Source organism: Phyllobates terribilis, unplaced genomic scaffold (genome assembly GCF_046119375.1).
Source record: "Phyllobates terribilis strain yellow unplaced genomic scaffold, ASM4611937v1 Scaffold_1__5_contigs__length_1240528914, whole genome shotgun sequence".
In the NCBI taxonomy this organism is placed as follows: domain Eukaryota; kingdom Metazoa; phylum Chordata; class Amphibia; order Anura; family Dendrobatidae; genus Phyllobates; species Phyllobates terribilis.
Genome location: NW_027362761.1, coordinates 604,393,848 through 604,420,929, shown reverse-complemented (window position 1 = coordinate 604,420,929; position 27,082 = coordinate 604,393,848). Strand labels below are relative to the sequence as shown.

At 52.4% G+C, this 27,082-nt stretch overlaps 1 protein-coding gene across 1 annotated transcript; it reads right to left on the bottom strand.

Moving 5' to 3' along the window:
• Window positions 1–603: 603 nt before the first annotated feature.
• Window positions 604–22,739, bottom strand: CCL27 (C-C motif chemokine ligand 27). The gene is made up of 3 exons (XM_073683021.1): window positions 22,592–22,739; window positions 11,693–11,822; window positions 604–2,215 (listed from the first exon to the last, which is right to left on the bottom strand). Exons 1-3 carry the CDS (start codon window positions 22,731–22,733, stop codon window positions 2,125–2,127), a joined length of 363 nt encoding a protein of 120 aa, XP_073539122.1. The 5' UTR covers window positions 22,734–22,739; the 3' UTR covers window positions 604–2,124.
• Window positions 22,740–27,082: the final 4,343 nt, after the last annotated feature.

Sequence of the window (27,082 nt, the reverse complement as noted above, 5' to 3'; positions counted from 1 at the left end):
GTTCTTTTTCATTGTGCAACTTGAGTTTATTATTGCTTAATTTTTTGTATGTTGTTGTAAATTCTGTTATATATAATTTCTTTTATTGGTCTACTCTTTTTTTTATGTTAATGAGAATTATGTCATTTCCGGGGATTTGTTTATAAATATTTTGACTGAATGTATTTAACCACAATTGAAAAAAGCCTTGGACAGGCTGAAACGTCTTGTGTGAGTTGTGGAATAAATCAACTGATTATCAACACGTGAGTGCCGGGATTTTCTTTTCCTACAGACATTGTCTTCCACGTGCACCACCCTAGCTATACGGAGTGCCGACTATTCCTTTTTGATACTCATCTGTATCAGTGTCCTGAGGACATCCCGCCAGCCCCCGGGACAGTGGGACCGCTCCCATGGGAAGTATGAGTTATAGAAGTATAGATTAGATCGGACTTTTCTCCCTGTATCCTCCAGTGTAATGAATGAAAACTGATTGCACCAGGTGCATTGGGCTGTCGTGTGGAGGCTTCACTGGGACATTGCCATGGATGGGAGTGAGCTGGGAAGAGGTTCTGCAGGTCTGTGACCGCTGGGCTCAGTGAAACGCTCTGCAGACCAGTGGAGAATGAACAGTTTTATTATTTTCTTGTGCACATACCGGTCACAAGAGCTTACAATCTACAGGACGTCATACATGCAGATATAAGCGGGAGGCAACAAGCTGAATATGAGCGAGGACCCCAATGTGTGTCAGACTTAGGAGACCCCAATTACCAAACTCCTGATGTTAGTTGGACCTTAAAGGGACAGAAGATTCATCATCCGCAGGAAAAAGCTCAGAAATGGAAGTTCACTGCTGTAAAATTGATTCACATAGATGATGAGGAGGAGGATCATGTGGATGATGAATGGTGAGGAGGAGGAGGAGGAGGAGATTCTGGAGCTGTAGCTTTAATCATTAAGCGTGAAGACTTTGGTAAATGTAATGATAAATGCTCGGTGTTTCCAGTCTCTATCTCGTCCTGCTCTCAGCTGAGGGTTTGTTAGAGTTGATACAGGGAGGGCTGCAGGGATTATGGGGGGCTGCTGAGGGGTCCGTGTTTTGTTTTTTGCTTGTTTTTCCCCCCCAGAAGCCGCAGTATACTCTTCAAGATTTCTTTTTTATAAACCCGGAGAACCACAGCTGTAAACCATCGTCCAGTCTTACCCAACGCAAAACAACTCCGCAGCTTTGTCGTAGACTCTGTCGCTAGTTTCATGATCTCCGCTTGTTGTCAGTGAATCTGAACTTTCGGGGGCTGATTCATCAAAGACACATAAAGCGGCAAAAATTTCGAGCTGCTGAGTTGTGCAAAAAACTTTGCGGCTTTTGTCATTTTCACTTTGGACTGGAGGCGAACACCACTGACTTGAGGTACCGGAGTTCATGAATGAATCCTCCGCCTCTCGCAGGCCGTCAGGTTTGTTACATTGTTGTCTCTAATCCTGATACATTGTGGCACAATATAAGAGCAGGAGAGAGATCCTGCGGCTCACAGAGGATTGCCCACACTGGATCCAATCGGACTAGGCTGGGGGGGGGATTTCAGATCCGGATTGACTGTTTTCAGGATCTCTACTTGATGTCAGTGAACAAAACAAAGATTAAGGCATAATTGGGGCATAAACACCTTAATAAGTCACAACGTTTTTATGCAACTCCCCGTTGTGCAAAAAAAATTGCGATTTCTCAAATCTTTTACACCATTTTTTTGGTGCAAAAGCTTTGGAGAATCAACCCCAAAGTCTGAGAAAGGTGCAAAAGTTTCCATGGTACATGGCGAGGTGACCCCTCTAGATGCCACCTCTGGACCCACGGTCCACAGCTGCGGAATGATTTTGCCCAGGGAATCTGGTGTCTCCAGGGTGTTACATGGGACACGTGACATATGATGGGTGCAATGTCCTCATATAACGGCACCATAAGGTGGAGCGCAGCTGCTGTGCAGAGGGTGCGAGGCTTTCTAGTTTCCTGGGCCATTGTGGGCTCACTACCCCAATATGAGCCATGTGCCCCCCCAGTCTATGAAGTCATCATGGAGATAACGGTGGAGGACACATCAGGTACCCGCAGGTGAAGAGCTGGACCTCCCAGTGGTCGTCTCACTGGAGCTTTGGACGATGTCTCCGAACCCACTGCTGCAGGAAACGGTTAGTGGGGTCCATACATTTCAGCTGGTTCTCCACAAGCAGCCTGTGGAGAAAAGCACGAGAGGTGAGAAAATCGGGGGTGATGGGGGGCAAATGAAGAACGGGGGTACGGTCAGTGTACACAGGGAATGCTCTGCTCTGGGCACATACTGGTCTTCTTACATTCTGGACTGGGCACATATTGGACTGGGCACATGCTGGTCTTGTTACATATTGTACTGGGCACATACTGGACTTTGCATACACTGAATTGGGCACATACAGGTCTAGATACATACTGTACAGGGCACATACTGAACTGGGCACATATTTGACTGGGCACATACTGGACTGTGCACACACTGGACTGGAGACACACTGGACTGGATACACTGTACAGAGCACATACTGAACTGGGCACATACTGGACTGGATACAGTGTACTGGGCGCATACTGGACTGGAGACACACTGGACTGGATGCACTGTACAGAGCACATACTGAACTGGGCACATACTGGACTGGATACAATGTACTGGGCGCATACTGGACTGGGCACACACTGGACTGGAGACACACTGGACTGGATACACTGTACAGAGCACATACTGAACTGGGCACATACTGGACTGGATACACTGTACTGGGCGCATACTGGACTGGGCACACACTGGACTGGAGACACACTGGACTGGATACACTGTACAGAGCACATACTGAACTGGGCACATACTGGACTGGGCACACACTGGACTGGGCACACACTGGACTGGGCAAATACTGAACTGGGCACATACTGGACTGGGCACACAATGGACTGGATACACTGTACTGGGCACATACTGAACTGGGCACATACTGGACTGGGCACACACTGGACTGGATACACTGTACTGGGCACACACTGGACTGGGCACACACTGGACTGAATACACTGGACTGGAGACACACTGGACTGGATACACTGTACAGAGCACATACTGAACTGGGCACATACTGGACTGGGCACACACTGGACTGGAGACACACTGGACTGGATACACTGTACAGAGCACATACTGAACTGGGCACATACTGGACTGGAGACACACTGGACTGGAGACACTGTACTGGGCGCATACTGGACTGGGCACACACTGGACTGGGCACACACTGGACTGGGCAAATACTGAACTGGGCACATACTGGACTGGGCACACAATGGACTGGATACACTGTACTGGGCACATACTGAACTGGGCACATACTGGACTGGATACACTGTACTGGGCACACACTGGACTGGGCACACACTGGACTGAATACACTGGACTGGGCACACACCGGACTGGGCAAGTACTGAACTGGGCACATACTGGACTGGGCACATACGTGACTGGGCACACACTCTACTGGATACACTGGACTGGGCACATGCTGGATTGGGCACATGCTGGACTGGGCACTTACTGAATTGGGCACATACTGGACACATACTGGACTGGAGACACACTGGACTAGATACATACGTGATAGGGCACATACTGGACTGGGCACACTCTGGACTGGATACACATTGGACTGGGCACATTCTGGACTGGGCAGATACTGAACTGGGCACATACTGGACTGGACACATACTGGATTGGGCACATACTGTACTGGGCGCATTCTGGATTGGGCAAATACTGAACTGGGCACACACTGGACTGGATACACTGTACTGGGCACATACTGGACTGGGCACACACTGGACTGGATACACTGTACTGGGCACATACTGGACTGGGCACATACTGGACTGGACACATACTGGACTGGGCACATACTGGACTGGACACATACTGGACTGGGCACACTCTGGACTGGACACATACTGGACTGGAGACACACTGGACTAGACACATACGTGACAGGGCACATACTAGACTGGGCACACACTGGACTGGGCACACACTGGACTGGGCAAATACTGAATTGGGCACACACTGGACTGGGCACACACTGGACTGGGCACACACTGGACTGGGCACATACTGGTCTGGGCACATACTGGACTGGGCACATACTGGACTGGGCTCATACTGAACTGGGCACATACTGAACTGGGCACATACTGGTCTGGGCACACACTGGACTGGACACATACTGGACTGGGCACATACTGGACTGGGCACATACTGGACTGGGTTCATACTGGACTGGGTTCATACTGGACTGGAGACACACTGGACTAGATACATACGTGATAGGGCACATACTGGACTGGATACACACTGGACTGGGCGCATTCTGGACTGGATACACACTGGACTGGTCACACATTCTGGACTGGGCAGATACTGAACTGGGCACATGCTGGACTGGGCACATACTGGACTGGAGACACACTGGACTAGATACATACGTGATAGGGCACATACTGGACTGGATACACACTGGACTGGGCGCATTCTGGACTGGATACACACTGGACTGGTCACACATTCTGGACTGGGCAGATACTGAACTGGGCACATACTGGACTGGGCACATACTGGACTGGGCACATACTGGACTGGATACACACTGGACTGGGCACATACTGGACTGGACACATACTGAACTGGACACATACTGAACTGGATACACACTGGACTGGGCACATACTGATATGGGCACATACTGGACTGGACACATTCTGGGCTGAGTACACACTGAATTGGGAACACACTGGATTGGGCACACACTGAATTGGGCACACATTGGATTGGGCTCATACTGGACTGGACACACATTGGATTGGGCTCATACTGGACTGGACACACATTGGATTGGGCACATACTGGACTGGGTACACACTGAATTGGGCACATACTGAATTGGGCACACATTGGATTGGGCACATACTGAATTGGGCACACATTGGATTGGGCTCATACTGGACTGGGCACACACTGAATTGGGCACATACTTAATTGGGCACACATTGGATTGGGCTCATACTGGACTGAGCATACACTGAATTGGGCACACATTGGATTGGGCTCATACTGGACTGGGTACACACTGAATTGGGCACATACTGAATTGGGCACACATTGGATTGGGTTCATACTGGACTGGGTACACACTGAATTGGGCACATAATGAATTGGGCACACATTGGATTGGGCTCATACTGGACTGGGCACACACTGAATTGGGCACATACTGAATTGGGCACACATTGGATTGGGCACATACTGGACTGGGCACATAGTGAATTGGGCCCACATTGGATTGGGCACATACTAGACTGGGCACATACTGAATTGGGCACACATTGGATTGGGCACATACTGGACTGGGCACATAGTGAATTGGGCACACATTGGATTAGGCACATACTGGACTGGGCACATAGTGAATTGGGCACATACTGAATTGGGCACACATTGGATTGGGCACATACTGGACTGGGCACATACTGAATTGGGCACATACTGAATTGGGCACATTCTGGGCTGGACACAATGTCTCCGTTTTCTTCCTCTTCCCACTTGTTTCTTTGTATCTGATGGTCGGGCAGGTTCAGACCCGACCACATTCCTCCTCGCAGCTCGTACGGTCACAGACATGGAATGTGCGCAGGTTCTGAGCCGCAGTCAGAATAATTACCCCCTGATAATTTATATCTCCGGCTCCAGGACACGAGCAATGATATAAAGATGCTATTAGCATTAAAGGGGTTTTCCGGGGCTAACAGTCCATCAGGTATCTTCTGTGAGTTACAGATTGCCCCTCCTGGTACTCGGCAGCGGAGCACAGTGCCTGTCATGTCTCTGTACACTGCGGCCCCTCAGACAGCAGGGCCCATGTGGCTGCATCTCTGTATGCGCCCCCTATGGGTTTTCAGCTGACATTTCGGGGAGCTACAGCTCGGGGGATGTGTACATGGTATTACATGGTGGCCATACTATACTGGGGGACTCTGTGTCCCGGCCCATAAAGGGGGTCCTGACCTCTGCTCGCCCCCCCCCCCCCAACTGTACGACCTTCTATCTTCTAACAAGAAGGTGAGAGAGTGTAATGTATCACCTGAAGTGGAGATAGGACGTACAGTAGGCTACCTCTCCCTGGTGCACAGATGTGCATTATCTGCTGCACAGTAGGCTACGTCTCCCTGGTGCACAGATGTGTATTATCTGCTGTACAGTAGGCTACCTCTCCCAGGTGCACAGATGTGCATTATCTGCTGCACAGTAGGCTACCTCTCCCTGGTGCACAGATATGTATTATCTGCTGTACAGTAGGCTACCTCTCCATGGTGCACAGATGTGTATTATCTGCTGTACAGTAGGCTACCTCTCCCTTGTGCACAGATGTGCATTATCTGCTGTACAGTAGGCTACCTCTCCCTGGTGCACAGATGTGCATTATCTGCTGTACAGTAGGCTACCTCTCCCTGGTGCACAGATGTGTATTATCTGCTGTACAGTAGGCTACCTCTCCCTGGTGCACATATGTGCATTATCTGCTGTACAGTAGGCTACCTCTCCCTGGTGCACAGATGTGTATTATCTGCTGTACAGTAGGCTACCTCTCCCTGGTGCACAGATGTGTATTATCTGCTGCACAGTAGGCTACCTCTCCCTGGTGCACAGATGTGTATTATCTGCTGTACAGTAGGCTACCTCTCCCTGGTGCACATATGTGCATTATCTGCTGTACAGTAGGCTACCTCTCCCTGGTGCACAGATGTGTATTATCTGCTGTACAGTAGGCTACCTCTCCCTGGTGCACAGATGTGCATTATCTGCTGTACAGTAGGCTACCTCTCCCTGGTGCACAGATGTGTATTATCTGCTGTACAGTAGGCTACCTCTCCCTGGTGCACAGATGTGCATTATCTGCTATACAGTAGGCTACCTCTCCCTGGTGCACAGATGTGCATTATCTGCTGTACAGTAGGCTACCTCTCCCTGGTGCACAGATGTGCATTATCTGCTGTACAGTAGGCTACCTCTCCCTGGTGCACAGATGTGCATTATCTGCTGTACAGTAGGCTACCTCTCCCTGGTGCACAGATGTGCATTATCTGCTGTACAGTAGGCTACCTCTCCTCTCCCTGGTGCACAGATGTGCATTATCTGCTGTACAGTAGGCTACCTCTCCCTGGTGCACAGATGTGTATTATCTGCTGTACAGTAGGCTACCTCTCCCTGGTGCACAGATGTGTATTATCTGCTGCACAGTAGGTTACCTCTCCCTGGTGCACAGATGTGCATTATCTGCTGCACGGTAGGCTACCTCTCCCTGGTGCACAGATGTGCATTATCTGCTGTACAGTAGGCTACCTCTCCCTGGTGCACAGATGTGTATTATCTGCTGTACAGTAGGCTACCTCTCCCTGGTGCACAGATGTGTATTATCTGCTGCACAGTAGGTTACCTCTCCCTGGTGCACAGATGTGCATTATCTGCTGCACGGTAGGCTACCTCTCCCTGGTGCACAGATGTGCATTATCTGCTGCACGGTAGGCTACCTCTCCCTGGTGCACAGATGTGCATTATCTGCTGTACAGTAGGCTACCTCTATATGGTGCACAGATGTGTATTATCTGCTGCACAGTAGGCTACCTCTCCCTGGTGCACAGATATGCATTATCTGCTGTGCAGTAGGCTACCTCTCCCTGGTGCACAGATGTGCATTATCTGCGGTACAGTAGGCTACCTCTCCCTTGTGCACAGATGTGCATTATCTGCTGCACAGTAGGCTACGTCTCCCTGGTGCACAGATGTGTATTATCTGCTGTACAGTAGGCTACCTCTCCCTGGTGCACAGATGTGCATTATCTGCTGTACAGTAGGCTACCTCTCCCTGGTGCACAGATGTGTATTATCTGCTGTACAGTAGGCTACCTCTCCCTGGTGCACAGATGTGTATTATCTGCTGTACAGTAGGCTGCCTCTCCCTGGTGCACAGATGTGTATTATCTGCTGCACAGTAGGCTACCTCTCCCTGGTGCACAGATGTGCATTATCTGCTGCACAGTAGGCTACCTCTCCCTGGTGCACAGATGTGCATTATCTGCTGTACAGCAGGCTACCTCTCCCTGGTGCACAGATGTGCATTATCTGCTGCACAGTAGGCTACCTCTCCCTGGTGCACAGATGTGCATTATCTGCTGTACAGTAGGCTACCTCTCCCTGGTGCACAGATGTGTATTATCTGCTGTACAGTAGGCTACCTCTCCCTGGTGCACAGATGTGTATTATCTGCTGTACAGTAGGCTACCTCTCCCTGGTGCACAGATGTGTATTATCTGCTGTACAGTAGGCTGCCTCTCCCTGGTGCACAGATGTGTATTATCTGCTGCACAGTAGGCTACCTCTCCCTGGTGCACAGATGTGCATTATCTGCAGCACGGTAGGCTACGTCTCCCTGGTGCACAGATGTGTATTATCTGCTGTACAGTAGGCTACGTCTCCCTGGTGCACAGATGTGTATTATCTGCTGTACAGTAGGCTACGTCTCCCTGGTGCACAGATGTGCATTATCTGCTGCACAGTAGGCTACCTCTCCCTGGTGCACAGATGTGCATTATCTGCTGTACAGCAGGCTACCTCTCCCTGGTGCACAGATGTGCATTATCTGCTGCACAGTAGGCTACCTCTCCCTGGTGCACAGATGTGCATTATCTGCTGTACAGTAGGCTACCTCTCCCTGGTGCACAGATGTGTATTATCTGCTGTACAGTAGGCTACCTCTCCCTGGTGCACAGATGTGTATTATCTGCTGTACAGTAGGCTGCCTCTCCCTGGTGCACAGATGTGTATTATCTGCTGCACAGTAGGCTACCTCTCCCTGGTGCACAGATGTGCATTATCTGCAGCACGGTAGGCTACGTCTCCCTGGTGCACAGATGTGTATTATCTGCTGTACAGTAGGCTACGTCTCCCTGGTGCACAGATGTGTATTATCTGCTGTACAGTAGGCTACGTCTCCCTGGTGCACAGATGTGTATTATCTGCTGTACAGTAGGCTACGTCTCCCTGGTGCACAGATGTGCATTATCTGCTGTACAGTAGGCTACCTCTCCATGGTGCACAGACTTGTATTATCTACTGTGCAGTAGACTATCTTTCCATGATGCACATACTTGTATTGCATGTTGAGCAGTAGACTGCTTCTCTACAACACACAGACTGATTATTATCTTCTGTACAGTAGACTGCCTCTCTTGAATGCACAGACTTGCATTATATGATATTTAGTAGACTAACTCTCTGTGGTGCACAGGTCTATATAATCTGCTGCACAGGAGACTGACTATAGTGCACAGACTTGCATTATCTGCTGAACAGAAGACTGCTTGCCTTGGACTCATATTATATGCAGTGCAGTATTCTCCCTCTCTAATGTGCACTGTCTGAATTATTGTGCTGTGCATTAGACTGCCTATCTGGGACACTGCTATACAGTAGACTACCTCACTAGAATGCACAGACTTGTATCATCTGTAGTGTAGCAGGTTGCCTCTATAGGGTGCACACATGTGTATTATCTGCTGTACAGTAGGCTACCTCTCCCTGGTGCACAGATGTGCATTATCTGCTGTACAGTAGGCTACCTCTCCCTGGTGCACAGATGTGTATTATCTGCTGCACAGTAGGCTACCTCTCCCTGGTGCACAGATGTGCAATATCTGCTGCACAGTAGGCTACCTCTCCCTGGTGCACAGATGTGTATTATCTGCTGCACAGTAGGCTACCTCTCCCTGGTGCACAGATGTGCATTATCTGCTGCACAGTAGGCTACCTCTCCCTGGTGCACAGATGTGCATTATCTGCTGTACAGTAGGCTACCTCTCCCTGGTGCACAGATGTGTATTATCTGCTGTACAGTAGGCTACCTCTCCCTGGTGCACAGATGTGCATTATCTGCTGTACAGTAGGCTACCTCTCCCTGGTGCACAGATGTGTATTATCTGCTGTACAGTAGGCTACCTCTCCCTGGTGCACAGATGTGCATTATCTGCTGCACAGTAGGCTACCTCTCCCTGGTGCACAGATGTGCGTTATCTGCTGTACAGTAGGCTACCTCTCCCTGGTGCACAGATGTGTATTATCTGCTGTACAGTAGGCTACCTCTCCCTGGTGCACAGATGTGTATTATCTGCTGTACAGTAGGCTACCTCTCCCTGGTGCACAGATGTGTATTATCTGCTGTACAGTAGGCTACCTCTCCCTGGTGCACAGACGTGCATTATCTGCTGCGCAGTAGACTATCTCTCCCTGGTGCACAGATGTGCATTATCTGCTGTACAGTAGGCTACCTCTCCCTGGTGCACAGATGTGCATTATCTGCTGTACAGTAGGCTACCTCTCCCTGGTGCACACACGTGCATTATCTGCTGTGCAGTAGACTATCTCTCCCTGGTGCACAGATGTGCATTATCTGCTGTGCAGTAGACTACCTCTCCCTGGTTCACAGTTGTGCATTATCTGCTGTACTGTAGTCTACCTCTCCATGGTGCACAGACTTGTATTATCTACTGTGCAGTAGACTACCTCTCTCTGGTTCACAGATGTGCATTATCTGCTGTACTGTAGTCTACCTCTCCATGGTGCACAGACTTGTATTATCTACTGTGCAGTAGACTATCTTTCCATGATGCACATACTTGTATTGCATGTTGAGCAGTAGACTGCTTCTCTACAACGCACAGACTGATTATTATCTTCTGTACAGTAGACTGCCTCTCTTGAATGCACAGACTTGCATTATATGATATTTAGTAGACTAACTCTTTGTGGTGCACAGGTCTATATAATCTGCTGCACAGGAGACTGACTATAGTGCACAGACTTGCATTATCTGCTGAACAGAAGACTGCTTGCCTTGGACTCATATTATATGCAGTGCAGTATTCTCCCTCTCTAATGTGCACTGTCTGAATTATTGTGCTGTGCATTAGACTGCCTATCTGGGACACTGCTATACAGTAGACTGCCTCACTAGAATGCACAGACTTGTATCATCTGTAGTGTAGCAGGTTGCCTCTATAGGGTGCACAGGTCTGTGTTGTCTGCTGCACAGTAAACTACATATATACAGACCTCTATTATCTTCTGTTTAGTATACTGCTTCTCTAGGGTGCACAGACTGGTCTAATATACTGTACTGTAGACTGTTTCTCCAAGCTACACACACTCATATTATCTGCAGTACAGAAGACTGCCTTTCTAGGGTTAACAGACTTGTCCTATTTGCTATGCAATAAACTGCTTCTTTAGGAAACACAGACTACTGCCTCTGTAGGTTTCTCAGACTTGTCTGCTCTGCAGTAAACTGATCTCCAGGTTGCACAATACACCTGTACAATAGACTGCCTCTCTAGGGTTCATAGACATTGCTTCTCTAGGACGTATAGATTTATCTGCTGTACAATCGACTGCCTCTCTAGAGTTCGCAGACTTGTACTGTCTGTGGTACCATAGACTTCCTCTAGTTCTTCCTATAGGAAAATATCTCCCCACAATCATCTACATTCAGGATGAGTCGAGCCCAGATAAGGAGCCGCTGCTGGTGGACTCACACGATGGCCTTCAGGCTGCAGATCCCGTCCTTCTTCTGAAACTGGACCTTGGTCACTTTCTGCAGCATGTTCTTTGGGACGCGCTTAGCCAGCTGGGTGCAGCAAGAAGCAGAAGAAAAAGGCGGTAAACCTGAGGAAGACACAAGGCGGCACATAGGGATCAGTCAGGTGTGTGGGGAGCCATGATTCCTGTGTACTTATACACTGAGTCATCTGATAGCGCAGAACCTGGACACCATCAATGCTCACATATAACCTGCCGGACACATGGCATGCCAATCAGAGCCAGACGGCAGCCACGCTGAGCTGGAGTGTGGAGGTGGTCCCGGGACTGCCCCCTGATCTAAGCAAACTGAGATATCAGCCAGATGTAAGGACAGACCCGAGGCACACCAGGAAAGAAAGGGAATGCATGATCCCACCTGCCAGTAGTGTCACAGCAACAGAGACTGAGGACGGTGTGCTCAGGGCTGTTGTGACCTGACACATTGGAAGGAGTTGTGACCTGACACAGTGGGAGGAGCTTTGATCTGGGACTGGGGGAGGAGCTGTGATCTGGGACAGTGGGAGGAGCTGTGACCTGGGACAGTGGAAGGAGCTGTGACCTGATGTGGTAGTGGTGAAGGAGGTAGGTTCCCTCTGACACTGAAAAGGGGTTAACAACGTGTTCCCAAAAGTTGGAACCCTCTGGAGCTGCAGTTTAGTTCAGCTAGGGGTTAACTGTGACAGCCGGCCCAGTAGAGGGAGGGGGAAGCCAGTGTTAATGTTGAGTATAGAAAGCAAGCTCAGTCAATAGTGACAGTACTTCAGAGAACTGACAGCCTCTATTCTGGCTGCTAGGGTAGACGTGGACCTAGTGTCCCAGACAGTGGATCATCAGATAGAAGAATCCCTCCAGAAGAGTTCCCTTAGCCGGCCTGGGAACCTTGAGAGAGTCGTCGGAGACCTAGGGGCTCATTCTGTCTGCAGGCTGAAGAAGAAGTCAGGACTCAAGACCAGGACGTGGAGAGAACTAGGATCCGGATATACTGTCTCTGGTGAGGAAGAATCTCCTGGGCTAGAGAAGAAAGAAACAGAGATGCTTCACTTAAATTGGGAACCAGGGCTGAAGTTGTATCCAGTATCTGTGGGAAAGATGACAACCCGTTTTGCCTTATCCTTTAGGCTGTGTGCACACGATGCGTTTTTAATGCGTTTCCGCAGCGTTTTTGCAGCTGCGGAAACGCATTAAAAACGCATTAAAAATGCATGGTAGAAGGGCAGCAATGTTCCCCAATGATAATCCGCATGTGCTGTGCACATGCTGCGGAAATTTCCGCTGCGGATTATCATTGCGGAAAAAAACGCAGCACTACCAATTATTTTGCGGAAATGCTGCGTTTTCGCCGCCATTGACTTGCATTGGAACATACCAATTCCGCAAGACTGCATCTGTACTTGCGTAATTGGTGCGTTCTAATGTGCGGATGGTACCCGGGTGTAGATGAGAGGAGACTCTCCTCCGGACCCGGGTACCATTAAAAAATCTGTAAAAAAAGAATAAAATAAAAAATAAAGGTATACTTACCTTCTGGCGGCCCGCGCAGCGCTCCCGCTTGGTTCCCGGCACTTTGCAGTGAGTTGAAGGACCTGCGCTGACGTCAGAGTCATGTGACGGGTCATGTGACGCTGACGTCGGCAGGTCTTTCAATTCACTGTGGCGGGCAGCCGGGACCGAGCGAAACAAGCCAGCGAGGGCCATCGGAGGGTAAGTATATATTTATTTTTTTATTTTTAACCACTCTCTCGGGTCACACTATATAATTGCTGTTTGCATGGATTTATATAGTGTGACCTAGTTGTCACAAGCACTTTCCAAGTGATGCTAATCGCCTGGAAAGCGCTTGTCAATCCGCATGCGGAAATGTCAGTGGGTAACCGCTCCATTTCCGCATGTCCCTGGCAGGAAAACGCATATACAATCCGCATGTACAATCCGCATGTGCAATCCTCATGTGCAATCCTCATGTGCAATCCGCATGCACAATCCGCATGCACAATCCGCATGTACAATCCGCATGCACAATCCGCGTGCACAATCCGCATGTAAAATCCGCATGCACAATCCGCATGCACAATCCGCATGCGTTTTTTTTCTGCCAGGGAGATGCAGAAACGCTCAGGAAAAAATCCAGAGCATTTCTGCATCGTGTGCACATAGCCTGTAAATATTGTAAATACTGCCTGTCACTAAGTCCCAGTTATTGTTATGAGCCTCGTGTCCTCTGAATTTATTGCTGCCCTGGTTCCAGAAGAGAAATGCCTGGAGACAGAAGAGACCGCCGGTCAGAAGTAAGTAGAAAGCACCACATACACCGCAGCACATCAGAGGGAGGACACACTTTGTAAGGTGTCAGAGCCAGTATGGGCTACAGCTCACCCACGACTACCTCACTGAGGCACCTTACACTGCTCCAGCGGGAGGAGCTGTGATCTGGGACAGTGGGAGGAGCTGTGACCTGAGACAGCGGGAGGAGCTGTGACCTGACACAGTGGGAGGAGCTGTGACCTGACACAGTGGTAGGAGCTGTGACCTGATACAGTGGGAGGAGCTGTGACCTGATACAGTGGGAGGAGCTGGGACCTGAGATAGTGGGAGGAGCTGGGACCTGATACAGCGGGAGGAGCTGGGACCTGATACAGCGGGAGGAGCTGTGACCTGACACAGCGGGAGAAGCTGTGACCTGACACAGTGGGAGGAGCTGTGACCTGACACAGTGGGAGGAGCTGTGACCTGATACAGTGGGAGGAGCTGTGACCTGATACAGTGGGAGGAGCTGTGACCTGATACAGTGGGAGGAGCTGTGACCTGACACAGTGGGAGGAGCTGGGACCTGAGATAGTGGGAGGAGCTGGGACCTGACACAGTGGGAGGAGCTGTGACCTGATACAGCGGGAGGAGCTGTGACCTGATACAGTGGGAGGAGCTGTGACCTGATACAGTGGGAGGAGCTGTGACCTGACACAGCGGGAGGAGCTGTGACCTGAGACAGTGGGAGGAGCTGTGACCTGAGACAGTGGGAGGAGCTGTGAACTGAGACAGCGGGAGGAGCTGTGACCTGAGACAGCGGGAGGAGCTGTGACCTGATACAGTGGGAGGAGCTGTAACCTGATACAGTGGGAGGAGCTGTGACCTGATACAGTGGGAGGAGCTGTGACCTGATACAGTGGGAGGAGCTGTGACCTGATACAGCGGGAGGAGCTGTGACCTGACACAGCGGGAGGAGCTGTGACCTGGGACAGTGGGAGGAGCTGTGACCTGAGACAGCGGGAGGAGCTGTGACCTGACACAGTGGGAGGAGCTGTGACCTTATACAGCGGGAGGAGCTGTGACCTGATACAGTGGGAGGAGCTGTGACCTGATACAGTGGGAGGAGCTGTGACCTGAGATAGTGGGAGGAGATGTAACCTGATACAGTGGGAGGAGCTGTGACCTGATACAGTGGGAGGAGCTGTGACCTGAGACAGCGGGAGGAGCTGTGACCTGACACAGAGGGAGGAGCTGTGACCTGACACAGCGGGAGGAGCTGTGACCTGATACAATGGGAGGAGCTGTGACCTGAGATAGTGGGAGGAGCTGTGACCTGGCACAGTGGGAGGAGCTGTGACCTGAGATAGTGGGAGGAGCTGTGATCTGGGACAGTGGGAGGAGCTGTGACCTGAGACAGTGGGAGGAGCTGTGACCTGAGACAGTGGGAGGAGCTGTGATCTGGGACAGCGGGAGGAGCTGTGACATGATACAGTGGGAGGAGCTGTGACCTGAGACAGTGGGAGGAGCTGTGACCTGAGACAGTGGGAGGAGCTGTGACCTGAGACAGTGGGAGGAGCTGTGACCTGGGACAGCGGGAGGAGCTGTGATCTGGGACAGCGGGAGGAGCTGTGATCTGGGACAGCGGGAGGAGCTGTGATCTGGGACAGTGGGAGGAGCTGTGACCTGAGAGTGGGAGGAGCTGTGACCTGAGACAGTGGGAGGAGCTGTGACCTGACACAGTGGGAGGAGCTGTGACCTGGGACAGCGGGAGGAGCTGTGATCTGGGACAGCGGGAGGAGCTGTGATCTGGGACAGTGGGAGGAGCTGTGACCTGACACAGTGGGAGGAGCTGTGACCTGACACAGCGGGAGGAGCTGTGACCTGACACAGCGGGAGGAGCTGTGACCTGGGACAGCGGGAGGAGCTGTGACCTGGGACAGCGGGAGGAGCTGTGACCTGGGACAGCGGGAGGAGCTGTTATCTGATACAGTGGGAGGAGCTGTGACCTGACACAGTGGGAGGAGCTGTGACCTGACACAGTGGGAGGAGCTGTGACCTGACACAGTGGGAGGAGCTGTGACCTGACACAGCGGGAGGAGCTGTGATCTGGGACAGCGGGAGGAGCTGTGACCTGGGACAGTGGGAGGAGCTGTGACCTGACACAGTGGGAGGAGCTGTGACCTGACACAGTGGGAGGAGCTGTGATCTGATACAGTGGGAGGAGCTATGACCTGAGACAGTGGGAGGAGCTGTGACCTGATACAGTGGGAGGAGCTGTGACCTGAGACAGTGGGAGGAGCTGTGACCTGACACAGTGGGAGGAGCTGTGACCTGACACAGTGGAAGGAGCTGTGACCTGACACAGTGGGAGGAGCTGTGACCTGACACAGTGGGAGGAGCTGTGACCTGACACAGTGGGAGGAGCTGTGACCTGACACAGTGGGAGGAGCTGTGACCTGACACAGTGGGAGGAGCCGGAACAGTGGGAAGAGCTGTGACCTGGCACAGTGGGAGGAGCTGTGACCTGGCACAGTGGGAGGAGCTGTGACCTGGGACAGTGGGAGGAGCTGTGACCTGGCACAGTGGGAGGAGCTGTGACCTGGGACAGTGGGAGGAGCTGTGACCTGACACAGTGGGAGGAGCTGTGACCTGGGACAGTGGGAGGAGCTGTGACCTGGGACAGTGGGAGGAGCTGTGACCTGAGACAGTGGGAGGAGCTGTGACCTGAGACAGTGGGAGGAGCTGTGACCTGGCACAGTGGGAGGAGCTGTGACCTGACACAGTGGGAGGAGCTGTGACCTAGGACAGCGGGAGAAGTTGTGAGTTGACACAGTGGGAGGAGCTGTGACCTGACACAGTGGGAGGAGCTGGGACCTGAGATAGTGGGAGGAGCTGGGACCTGACACAGTGGGAGGAGCTGTGACCTGATACAGCGGGAGGAGCTGTGACCTGATACAGTGGGAGGAGCTGTGACCTGATACAGCGGGAGGAGCTGTGACCTGACACAGCGGGAGGAGCTGTGACCTGATACAGTGGGAGGAGCTGTGACCTGAGACAGTGGGAGGAGCTGTGACCTGAGACAGCGGGAGGAGCTGTGACCTGGGACAGCGGGAGGAGCTGTGACCTGATACAGTGGGAGGAGCTGTAACCTGATACAGTGGGAGGAGCTGTGACCTGATACAGTGGGAGGAGCTGTGACCTGATACAGTGGGAGGAGCTGTGACCTGATACAGCGGGAGGAGCTGTGACCTGACAGCGGGAGGAGCTGTGACCTGGGACAGTGGGAGGAGCTGTGACCTGAGACAGCGGGAGGAGCTGTGACCTGACACAGTGGGAGGAGCTGTGACCTTATACAGCGGGAGGAGCTGTGACCTGATACAGTGGGAGGAGCTGTGACCTGATACAGTGGGAGGAGCTGTGACCTGAGATAGTGGGAGGAGCTGTGACCTGAGATAGTGGGAGGAGCTGTGACCTGATACAGTGGGAGGAGCTGTGACCTGAGACAGTGGGAGGAGCTGTGACCTGACACAGTGGGAGGAGCTGTGACCTGACACAGCGGGAGGAGCTGTGACCTGATACAGTGGGAGGAGCTGTGACCTGAGATAGTGGGAGGAGCTGTGACCTGGCACAGTGGGAGGAGCTGTGACCTGAGATAGTGGGAGGAGCTGTGATCTGGGACAGTGGGAGGAGCTGTGACCTGAGACAGTGGGAGGAGCTGTGACCTGAGACAGTGGGAGGAGCTGTGATCTGGGACAGCGGGAGGAGCTGTGACATGATACAGTGGGAGGAGCTGTGACCTGAGACAGTGGGAGGAGCTGTGACCTGAGACAGTGGGAGGAGCTGTGACCTGAGACAGTGGGAGGAGCTGTGACCTGGGACAGCGGGAGGAGCTGTGATCTGGGACAGCGGGAGGAGCTGTGATCTGGGACAGTGGGAGGAGCTGTGACCTGAGAGTGGGAGGAGCTGTGACCTGAGACAGTGGGAGGAGCTGTGACCTGACACAGTGGGAGGAGCTGTGACCTGGGACAGCGGGAGGAGCTGTGATCTGGGACAGCGGGAGGAGCTGTGATCTGGGACAGTGGGAGGAGCTGTGACCTGACACAGTGGGAGGAGCTGTGACCTGAGACAGCGGGAGGAGCTGTGACCTGACACAGCGGGAGGAGCTGTGACCTGGGACAGCGGGAGGAGCTGTGACCTGGGACAGCGGGAGGAGCTGTGACCTGGGACAGCGGGAGGAGCTGTTATCTGATACAGTGGGAGGAGCTGTGACCTGACACAGTGGGAGGAGCTGTGACCTGACACAGTGGGAGGAGCTGTGACCTGACACAGCGGGAGGAGCTGTGATCTGGGACAGCGGGAGGAGCTGTGACCTGGGACAGTGGGAGGAGCTGTGACCTGACACAGTGGGAGGAGCTGTGACCTGACACAGTGGGAGGAGCTGTGACCTGACACAGTGGGAGGAGCTGTGACCTGATACAGTGGGAGGAGCTGTGACCTGAGACAGTGGGAGGAGCTGTGACCTGACACAGTGGGAGGAGCTGTGACCTGACACAGTGGAAGGAGCTGTGACCTGACACAGTGGGAGGAGCTGTGACCTGACACAGTGGGAGGAGCTGTGACCTGACACAGTGGGAGGAGCTGTGACCTGACACAGTGGGAGGAGCTGTGACCTGACACAGTGGGAGGAGCCGGAACAGTGGGAAGAGCTGTGACCTGGCACAGTGGGAGGAGCTGTGACCTGGCACAGTGGGAGGAGCTGTGACCTGGGACAGTGGGAGGAGCTGTGACCTGGCACAGTGGGAGGAGCTGTGACCTGGGACAGTGGGAGGAGCTGTGACCTGACACAGTGGGAGGAGCTGTGACCTGGGACAGTGGGAGGAGCTGTGACCTGGGACAGTGGGAGGAGCTGTGACCTGAGACAGTGGGAGGAGCTGTGACCTGAGACAGTGGGAGGAGCTGTGACCTGAGACAGTGGGAGGAGCTGTGACCTGGCACAGTGGGAGGAGCTGTGACCTGACACAGTGGGAGGAGCTGTGACCTAGGACAGCGGGAGAAGTTGTGAGTTGACACAGTGGGAGGAGCTGTGACCTGGGACAGTGGGAGGAGCTGTGACCTGATACAGTAAGAGGAGCTGTGATCTGGGTCAGTGGGAGGAGCTGTGACCTGACAATGGGAGGAGCTGTGACCTGACAGTGGGAGGAGCAGTGACCTGACACAGTAGGAGGAACAGTGACCTGACACAGTAGGAGGAGCTGTGACCTGACACAGTAGGAGGAGCTGTGACCTGACACAGTGGGAGGAGCCAGAACAGTGGGAAGAGCTGTGATCTGGCACAGTGGGAGGAGCTGTGACCTGGCACAGTGGGAGGAGCTGTGACCTGGCACAGTGGGAGGAGCTGTGACCTGGCACAGTGGGAGGAGCTGTGACCTGGGACAGTGGGAGGAGCTGTGACCTGGCACAGTGGGATGAGCTGTGACCTGGCACAGTGGGAGGAGATGTGACCTAGGACAGCGGGAAGAGTTGTGAGTTGACACAGTGGGAGGAGCTGTGACCTAGGACAGCGGGAGAAGTTGTGAGTTGACACAGTGGGAGGAGCTGTGACCTGGGACAGTGGGAGGAGCTGTGACCTGGGACAGTGGGAGGAGCTGTGACCTGAGACAGTGGGAGGAGCTGTGACCTGGCACAGTGGGAGGAGCTGTGACCTGGCACAGTGGGAGGAGCTGTGACCTAGGACAGCGGGAGAAGTTGTGAGTTGACACAGTGGGAGGAGCTGTGACCTGATACAGTAAGAGGAGCTGTGATCTGGGTCAGTGGGAGGAGCTGTGACCTGACAATGGGAGGAGCTGTGACCTGACAGTGGGAGGAGCAGTGACCTGACACAGTAGGAGGAACAGTGACCTGACACAGTAGGAGGAGCTGTGACCTGACACAGTAGGAGGAGCTGTGACCTGACACAGTGGGAGGAGCCGGAACAGTGGGAAGAGCTGTGACCTGGCACAGTGGGAGGAGCTGTGACCTGATACAGTGGGAGGAGCTGTGACCTGAGACAGTGGGAGGAGCTGGGACCTGGGACAGTGGGAGGAGCTGTGACCTGGCACAGTGGGATGAGCTGTGACCTGGCACAGTGGGAGGAGCTGTGACCTGACACAGTGGGAGGAGCTGTGACCTAGGACAGCGGGAAGAGTTGTGAGTTGACACAGTGGGAGGAGCTGTGACCTAGGACAGCGGGAGAAGTTGTGAGTTGACACAGTGGGAGGAGCTGTGACCTGGGACAGTGGGAGGAGCTGTGACCTGATACAGTAAGAGGAGCTGTGATCTGGGTCAGTGGTAGGAGCTGTGACCTGACAATGGGAGGAGCTGTGACCTGACACAGTGGGAGGAGCAGTGACCTGACACAGTGGGAGGAGCAGTGACCTGACACAGTGGGAGGAGCAGTGACCTGACACAGTGGGAGGAGCAGTGACCTGACACAGTAGGAGGAGCTGTGACCTGATACAGTAAGAGGAGCTGTGATCTGGGTCAGTGGTAGGAGCTGTGACCTGACAATGGGAGGAGCTGTGACCTGACACAGTGGGAGGAGCAGTGACCTGACACAGTGGGAGGAGCAGTGACCTGACACAGTGGGAGGAGCAGTGACCTGACACAGTAGGAGGAGCAGTGACCTGACACAGTAGGAGGAACAGTGACCTGACACAGTAGGAGGAACAGTGACCTGACACAGTAGGAGGAGCAGTGACCTGATGCAGTGGGAGGAGCTGTGACTTGAGACAGTGGGAGGAGCTGTGACCTGACACAGTGGGAGGAGCTGTGACCTGACACAGTGGGAGGAGCTGTGACCTGACACAGTGGGAGGAGCTGTGACCTGACACAGTGGGAGGAGCCGGAACAGTGGGAAGAGCTGTGACCTGGCACAGTGGGAGGAGCTGTGACCTGATACAGTGGGAGGAGCTGTGACCTGGGACAGTGGGAGGAGCTGTGACCTGGCACAGTGGGAGGAGCTGTGACCTGGCACAGTGGGAGGAGCTGTGACCTGACACAGTGGGAGGAGCTGTGACCTAGGACAGCGGGAGGAGTTGTGAGTTGACACAGTGGGAGGAGCTGTGACCTAGGACAGCGGGAGAAGTTGTGAGTTGACACAGTGGGAGGAGCTGTGACCTGGGACAGTGGGAGGAGCTGTGACCTGATACAGTAAGAGGAGCTGTGATCTGGGTCAGTGGTAGGAGCTGTGACCTGACAATGGGAGGAGCTGTGACCTGACACAGTGGGAGGAGCAGTGACCTGACACAGTGGGAGGAGCAGTGACCTGATGCAGTGGGAGGAGCTGTGATGTTATGCAGTGGGAGGAGCTATGATTTGGGACAGGGGGAGGAGCTGTGACCTGAGACAGTGGGAGGAGCTGTGACCTAAGACAGTGGGAGGAGCTGTGACCTGAGACAGTGGGAGGAGCTGTGACCTGAGACAGTGGGAGGAGCTGTGACCTGAGACAGTGGGAGGAGCTGTGACCTGAGACAGTGGGAGGAGCTGTGACCTGACACAGTGGGAGGAGCTGTGACCTGACACAGTGGGAGGAGCTGGAACAGTGGGAAGAGCTGTGACCTGGCACAGTGGGAGGAGCTGTGACCTGGGACAGTGGGAGGAGCTGGGACAGTGGGAGGAGCTGTGACCTGGGACAGTGGGAGGAACTGTGACCTGGGACAGTGGGAGGAGCTGTGACCTGACACAGTGGGAGGAGCTGTGACCTGACACAGTGGGAGGAGCTGTGACCTGACACAGTGGGAGGAGCTGTGACCTGACACAGTGGGAGGAGCCGGAACAGTGGGATGAGCTGTGACCTGGCACAGTGGGAGGAGCTGTGACCTGGCACAGTGGGAGGAACTGTGACCTGGCACAGTGGGAGGAACTGTGACCTGAGACAGTGGGAGGAGCTGTGACCTGGGACAGTGGGAGGAGCTGTGTCCTGACACAGTGGGAGGAGCCGGAACAGTGGGATGAGCTGTGACCTGGCACAGTGGGAGGAGCTGTGACCTGGCACAGTGGGAGGAACTGTGACCTGGCACAGTGGGAGGAACTGTGACCTGAGACAGTGGGAGGAGCTGTGACCTGGGACAGTGGGAGGAGCTGTGGTCTGACATAGTAGGAGGATCTGTGGTCTGACAGTAGGGGGAGCTGTGGTCTGACATAGTGGGAGGAGCTGTGGTCTGACATAGTGGGAGGATCTGTGGTCTGACAGTAGGAGGAGCTGTAGTCTGACATAGTAGGAGGAGCTGTAGTCTGACATAGTAGGAGGAGCTGTGGTCTGAAATAGTAGGAGGAGCTGTAGTCTGACATAGTGGGAGGAGCTGTGGTCTGACATAGTGGGAGGATCTGTGGTCTGACAGTAGGGGGAGCTGTGGTCTGACATAGTGGTAGTGGAGGAGGTATGGACTGAGACAATAAGGAGAGACTGTGGCCCACAATGTAACTGTATACATTATTTATCACTGCCATTATCCCAGACCCCAGGACAATGACGACTCAGCCCTATATAAACACTGAGGCGTCCTATGATTTATCTGTGATGTGTCATGAGTCTCAGGGTTCTCTCCGCTCTGGACTCTGCTGTCTCTTACCTTGCTGTGTGACTGCGATGTAGACCACGAGGAGCAGCAGGAGCACGAGGACTCTGGAGGCCATGGCTGTTGTGCTGGGTGCTGAGGATCTGGAGGAAGGTGCGGATTCACCTTCCCTTATATCTCCGCAGACCCACCCCATGTCCTCAGGCGGCGACAGGTGGGGATTTCTGCCGCCTCCGATCGCCTCGTTTCCTATAAACTCTTTTTTATTACTTTCTTCTAATCGCTCCTCTAATTATTTCCTCTAAAGCTGCTGTGCATTTTTTTGCAGCAATCATGACAAAAACGTAATGTACTGCCACAATTTTCCAATATTATGGCAAAATTGTTGTGGTTTTATCAGAAATAAATAGTAACATGGCTGCAATGTGTGAACGCAGCCTAATTGTTTCTGATAGTTTTTTCCTCTATTCGTTTCCTCTAATAATTTCATGTGGGGCCGCACCGATGCCTCCGGGACCATGGACCGCAGACTTTCAGTGTCTCCCCGCTTCGAATGCTTTCACAATCCCTTTGGCCTGTAGATGTCAGGAAGCGTCTCCTTGCTCTTGTGGTCGAGCGATCTCCTATAGGACACGTGGATGAGGCAACCATGTGCGATTCTTTACTCCTGTAGTTTCATCTGCTCCTATAAATCTAAGCCTCATTATTTCTTTACAGCCTGTGTCCCGGTCTGTGGACAGGACCTGGTGCTCTGTATATCTGGCTCCCGACATTATTCTGTATATTAAACTACTGCTCTATACAACGAGGGAGTGTGTAGTACAGGAGGAACCGAAAGAGGTAGAGGTACCAACGTGGCCAAAGAAACAGTCTGAATCTCCGTCTGACACGTATTCCTCCCATCATCACCTCAGCACATACAAAATCTGATCAGCGGCAACAGGAGTTTAAGCTCGTCTCCTCCTCCTCTTCTCATACCCTTATTCTCCTCATCCCCATCCTCTCGTTATCCCACTGCTCTCCTCATTCCCCTACTCTCTTCATCGTCTTTCCTTATTCTTCTCCTCTCCTCATTCCCTACCTCTCCTCATCTTTTTCTCATCCCCCTCCTGTTCTCACCCCATACTCTCTTCATCCCACACTTCTCCTCATCCCCCTCCTCTCTTCACCCCCCTATTCTCCTCATCCCTTTTTCCTCATCTCCCTCTTCTCCTCATCCCTCTCCTCATCCTCCTCTTCTCATCCCTCTCTTCTCCTCCTCCTATCCTCATTCCCCTCCTCTCATCATCCCCCTCTTCTCCGCATCCTCCTCCTCTCCTCATTCCCCTACTCTCTTCATCATTTTCCTTATCTTTCTCTCCTCATTCCCCACTTCGCCCCATCCCACTCCTCTCCTCATCCTTCTAATCTCCACATCCTAGTCTTCTCATCATCGTTCTCCTCTCTTCATCCCACTACTCTCTTCATCCCCCATTTTTCCTCATCCCCATCCACACCTCATCCACCTTTTCTCCTCATCCCCCTACTCTCCTCATCCCCCTATTCTCCTTATCCCCCTCCTCTCTTCATCTCCTTCATCTCCTCACCCCCTCTTCTCTTCATTATTATTATTTATTATTATAGCGCCATTTATTCCAATGCGCTTTACATGTGATAGGGATATACATAGCAAAAACATTTACATAATCTTAACAAAACGAGTCAGTGGTTGGTACAGGAGGAGAGAGGACCCTGCCCGCAATGGCTCACAGTCTACAAGGGATGAGTGAGGATACAGTAGGTGGGGGTAGAGGAGGTCATGCAGTAATGTGGTGGGTCGGTGGTTACTGCAGGTTGTAGGCTTGTCGGAAGAGGTAGGTCTTCAGGTTTCTTTTGAAGGCTTCCATGGTAGGCAAGAGTCTGATATATTGGAGTAGAGAGTTCCAGAGTAGGGGGGATGCACGGGAGAAATCTTGTATGCGATTGTGGGAAGAGGAGATAAGAGGGGAGTAGAGAAGGAGATCTTGTGAGGATCAGAGGTTGCGTGCAGGTAAGTACCAGGAGACTAGATCACAGATGTATGGAGGAGACAGGTTGTGGATGGCTTTGTATGCCATGGTTAGGGTTTTGAACTTGAGTCTCTGGGCAATGGGGAGCCAGTGAAGGGACTGACAGAGGGGAGAGGTCAGGGAATAGCGGGGCGACAGGTGGATTAGTCGATCAGCAGAGTTTAGGATAGATTGGAGGGGCACAAGAGTGTTGGAAGGGAGGCCACAGAGCAGGAGGTTGCAGTAGTCAAGGCAGGAGATGATGAGGGCATGCACTAGTGTTTTTTCAGAGTCTTTGCTGAGGGATGCACGGATCCGGGAGATATTTTTGAGTTGGAGTCGGCAGAAAGTGGAAAGGGATTGCATATGTGGTTTGAAGGAGAGATCAGAGTCCAGGGTTACCTCGAGGCAGCGAGCTTGTGGGACTGGGGAGAGTGAACAGCCATGGACGTTGATGGATAGGTCAGATGGGAGAATTGAATAAGAGGGTGGAAAGATGATGAACTCTGTTTTATCCATGTTAAGTTTTAGAAATCTGGCAGAGAAGAAGGATGAAATGGCAGACAGACATTGTGGGATTTTGGTTAGTAGGAAGGAGATATTGGGTCCAGAGAGGCAGATCTGTGTGTCATCAGCATAGAGGTCATAATGAAAGCCGTGAGACTCTATGAGCTGTCCCAGGCCAAAGGTGTAGATGGAGAAGAGCAGCGGTCCTAGAACTGAACCTTGAGGGACACCGACAGATAGGGGGCGAGATGAGGAGGTGGTGCGTGAGTGGGAGACACTGAATGTCCTGTCTGTTAGGTATGAGGAGATCCAAGATAGGGCCAAGTCCGTGATGCCAAGAGATGAGAGAGTCTGTAGTAAGAGGGAATGGTCAACTGTGTCGAAGGCAGATGACAGGTCCAGAAGGAGGAGGATGGAGTAGTGTCGCTTGGATTTGGCGGTTAGTAGGTCGTTGGTGACTTCGGTCAGGGCAGTTTCAGTCAAGTGATGCAGTCGGAAGCCAGATTGTAGTTGGTCGAAGAGGGAGCAGGAGGAGAGGTGGGAGGACAGTTCAAGGTGGACATGTTGTTCTAGTAGTTTTGAGGCGTAGGGGAGAAGTGATATGGGGCGGTAGCTAGTCAGAGAGGATGGGTCAATGGGGGGATTTTTGAGGATGGGTGTGATTGAGGCATGTTTGAAACATGAGGGGTTACACTGGTTGTTAGTGACAGGTTGAAGAGGTGGGTGAGGGTTGGGATGAAGACTGTGGTAAGGTTAGGGATGAGGTGGGATGGGATTGGGTCAAGTTCGCAAGTGGTGAGGTGTGATTTGGAGAGTAAAGAGGAGACTTGACCTTCTGTAATGGTGGAGAAGTGGGGTTTGGAGGAGGAAGGTTGAGTAGATATGAGGAGGGGTTGTGCTTACTTTAGGCAAAAGTTTTGTCTGATGGTGTCAATCTTCTACTTGAAGAATGAGGCAAAGTCTTCGGCTGAAATGAGAGAAGAGGGAGGAGGCACTGGGGGATGAAGGGGAGAATAGAAAGTGTTAAATAGCTGTTTAGGGTTGTGGGACAGGGAAGATATGAGAGATGAGAAGTATGTTTGTTTTGCTGCAGTGAGTGCGGACTTGAAAATAGTGAGGGATTATTTGAATGCGATGAAGTGCTCGATGGAGTGAGACCTTTTCCATCTCCGCTCCACAACCCTGGAGGCCCGTCGCAGTTCTTTAGTAAGTTTGGTGTGCCAGGGTTGCCTGTTCATTGTGCGAGCTTTGGTATATGTGAGAGGGGCGATCGAGTCGAGAGCTGCAGCTATTGTGATGTTATATGAAGCGGCAGCAACATCTGCATTGTGTAAGGAATTTATGTCTGTAAGAGGGAGGAAGGATTCAGAGAGTGAGTGTAGGTCAAGGTGTTTGAGGTTTCTGCGAGCGTGTGTAAGTTTGTGAAGTGGGGATTGTGCACTTGGAGAGGAGATGGTAGAGAATGTGAGGAGGTTATGGTCAGAGAGAGGGAGAGGTGAGTTAGAGAGGTTAGATAGGGAACAGAGGCGGGTGAAAATGAGGTCCAGTGTGTGGCCATCTTTATGAGTAGCTGCAGAAGGCCATTGAGCAAGGACGAAGGAGGAAGTGAGGGATAGGAGCTTAGAGACAGACGAGTGGGAAGTGTCAATGGGGATGTTGAAGTCACCCATTATGATAGTGGGGATGTCAGCTGAAAGGAAGTGAAGTAGCCAGGTGGTGAAGTGGTCTAAGAAAGTGGTGGCTAGCCCTGGGGGTCAGTAAATGACGGCCAGTTTTAGGTCAGAGGGTGAATAGATGCGCATACAGTGCACCTCAAAAGAGGGGAGTGTAACGGAGGGTGGCAATGGGATTTGGGTGAAAGCGCAGGTATCGGACAGGAGAAAACCTACGCCTCCACCATGTTTGCCATTGGGGCGGGGGGTGTGGGAATGGTGGAATCCGCCATACGAAAGTGCAGCTGGGGAGGCTGTGTCAGAGGGGGTGAGCCAGGTTTCGGTGATCGCGAGGAAGG

Excerpts from the sequence above, each read along its gene's own strand:
- CCL27 (XM_073683021.1), bottom strand. The coding sequence starts at position 22,733 with ATGGGGTGGGTCTGCGGAGATATAAGGGAAGGTGAATCCGCACCTTCC. Across the intron at positions 11,823-22,591 it reads CATCGCAGTCACACAGCAAG|GTTTACCGCCTTTTTCTTCT; the intron begins GTAAGAGACAGC and ends TGTCTTCCTCAG. Across the intron at positions 2,216-11,692 it reads TGCAGCCTGAAGGCCATCGT|GCTGCTTGTGGAGAACCAGC; the intron begins GTGAGTCCACCA and ends TTTTCTCCACAG.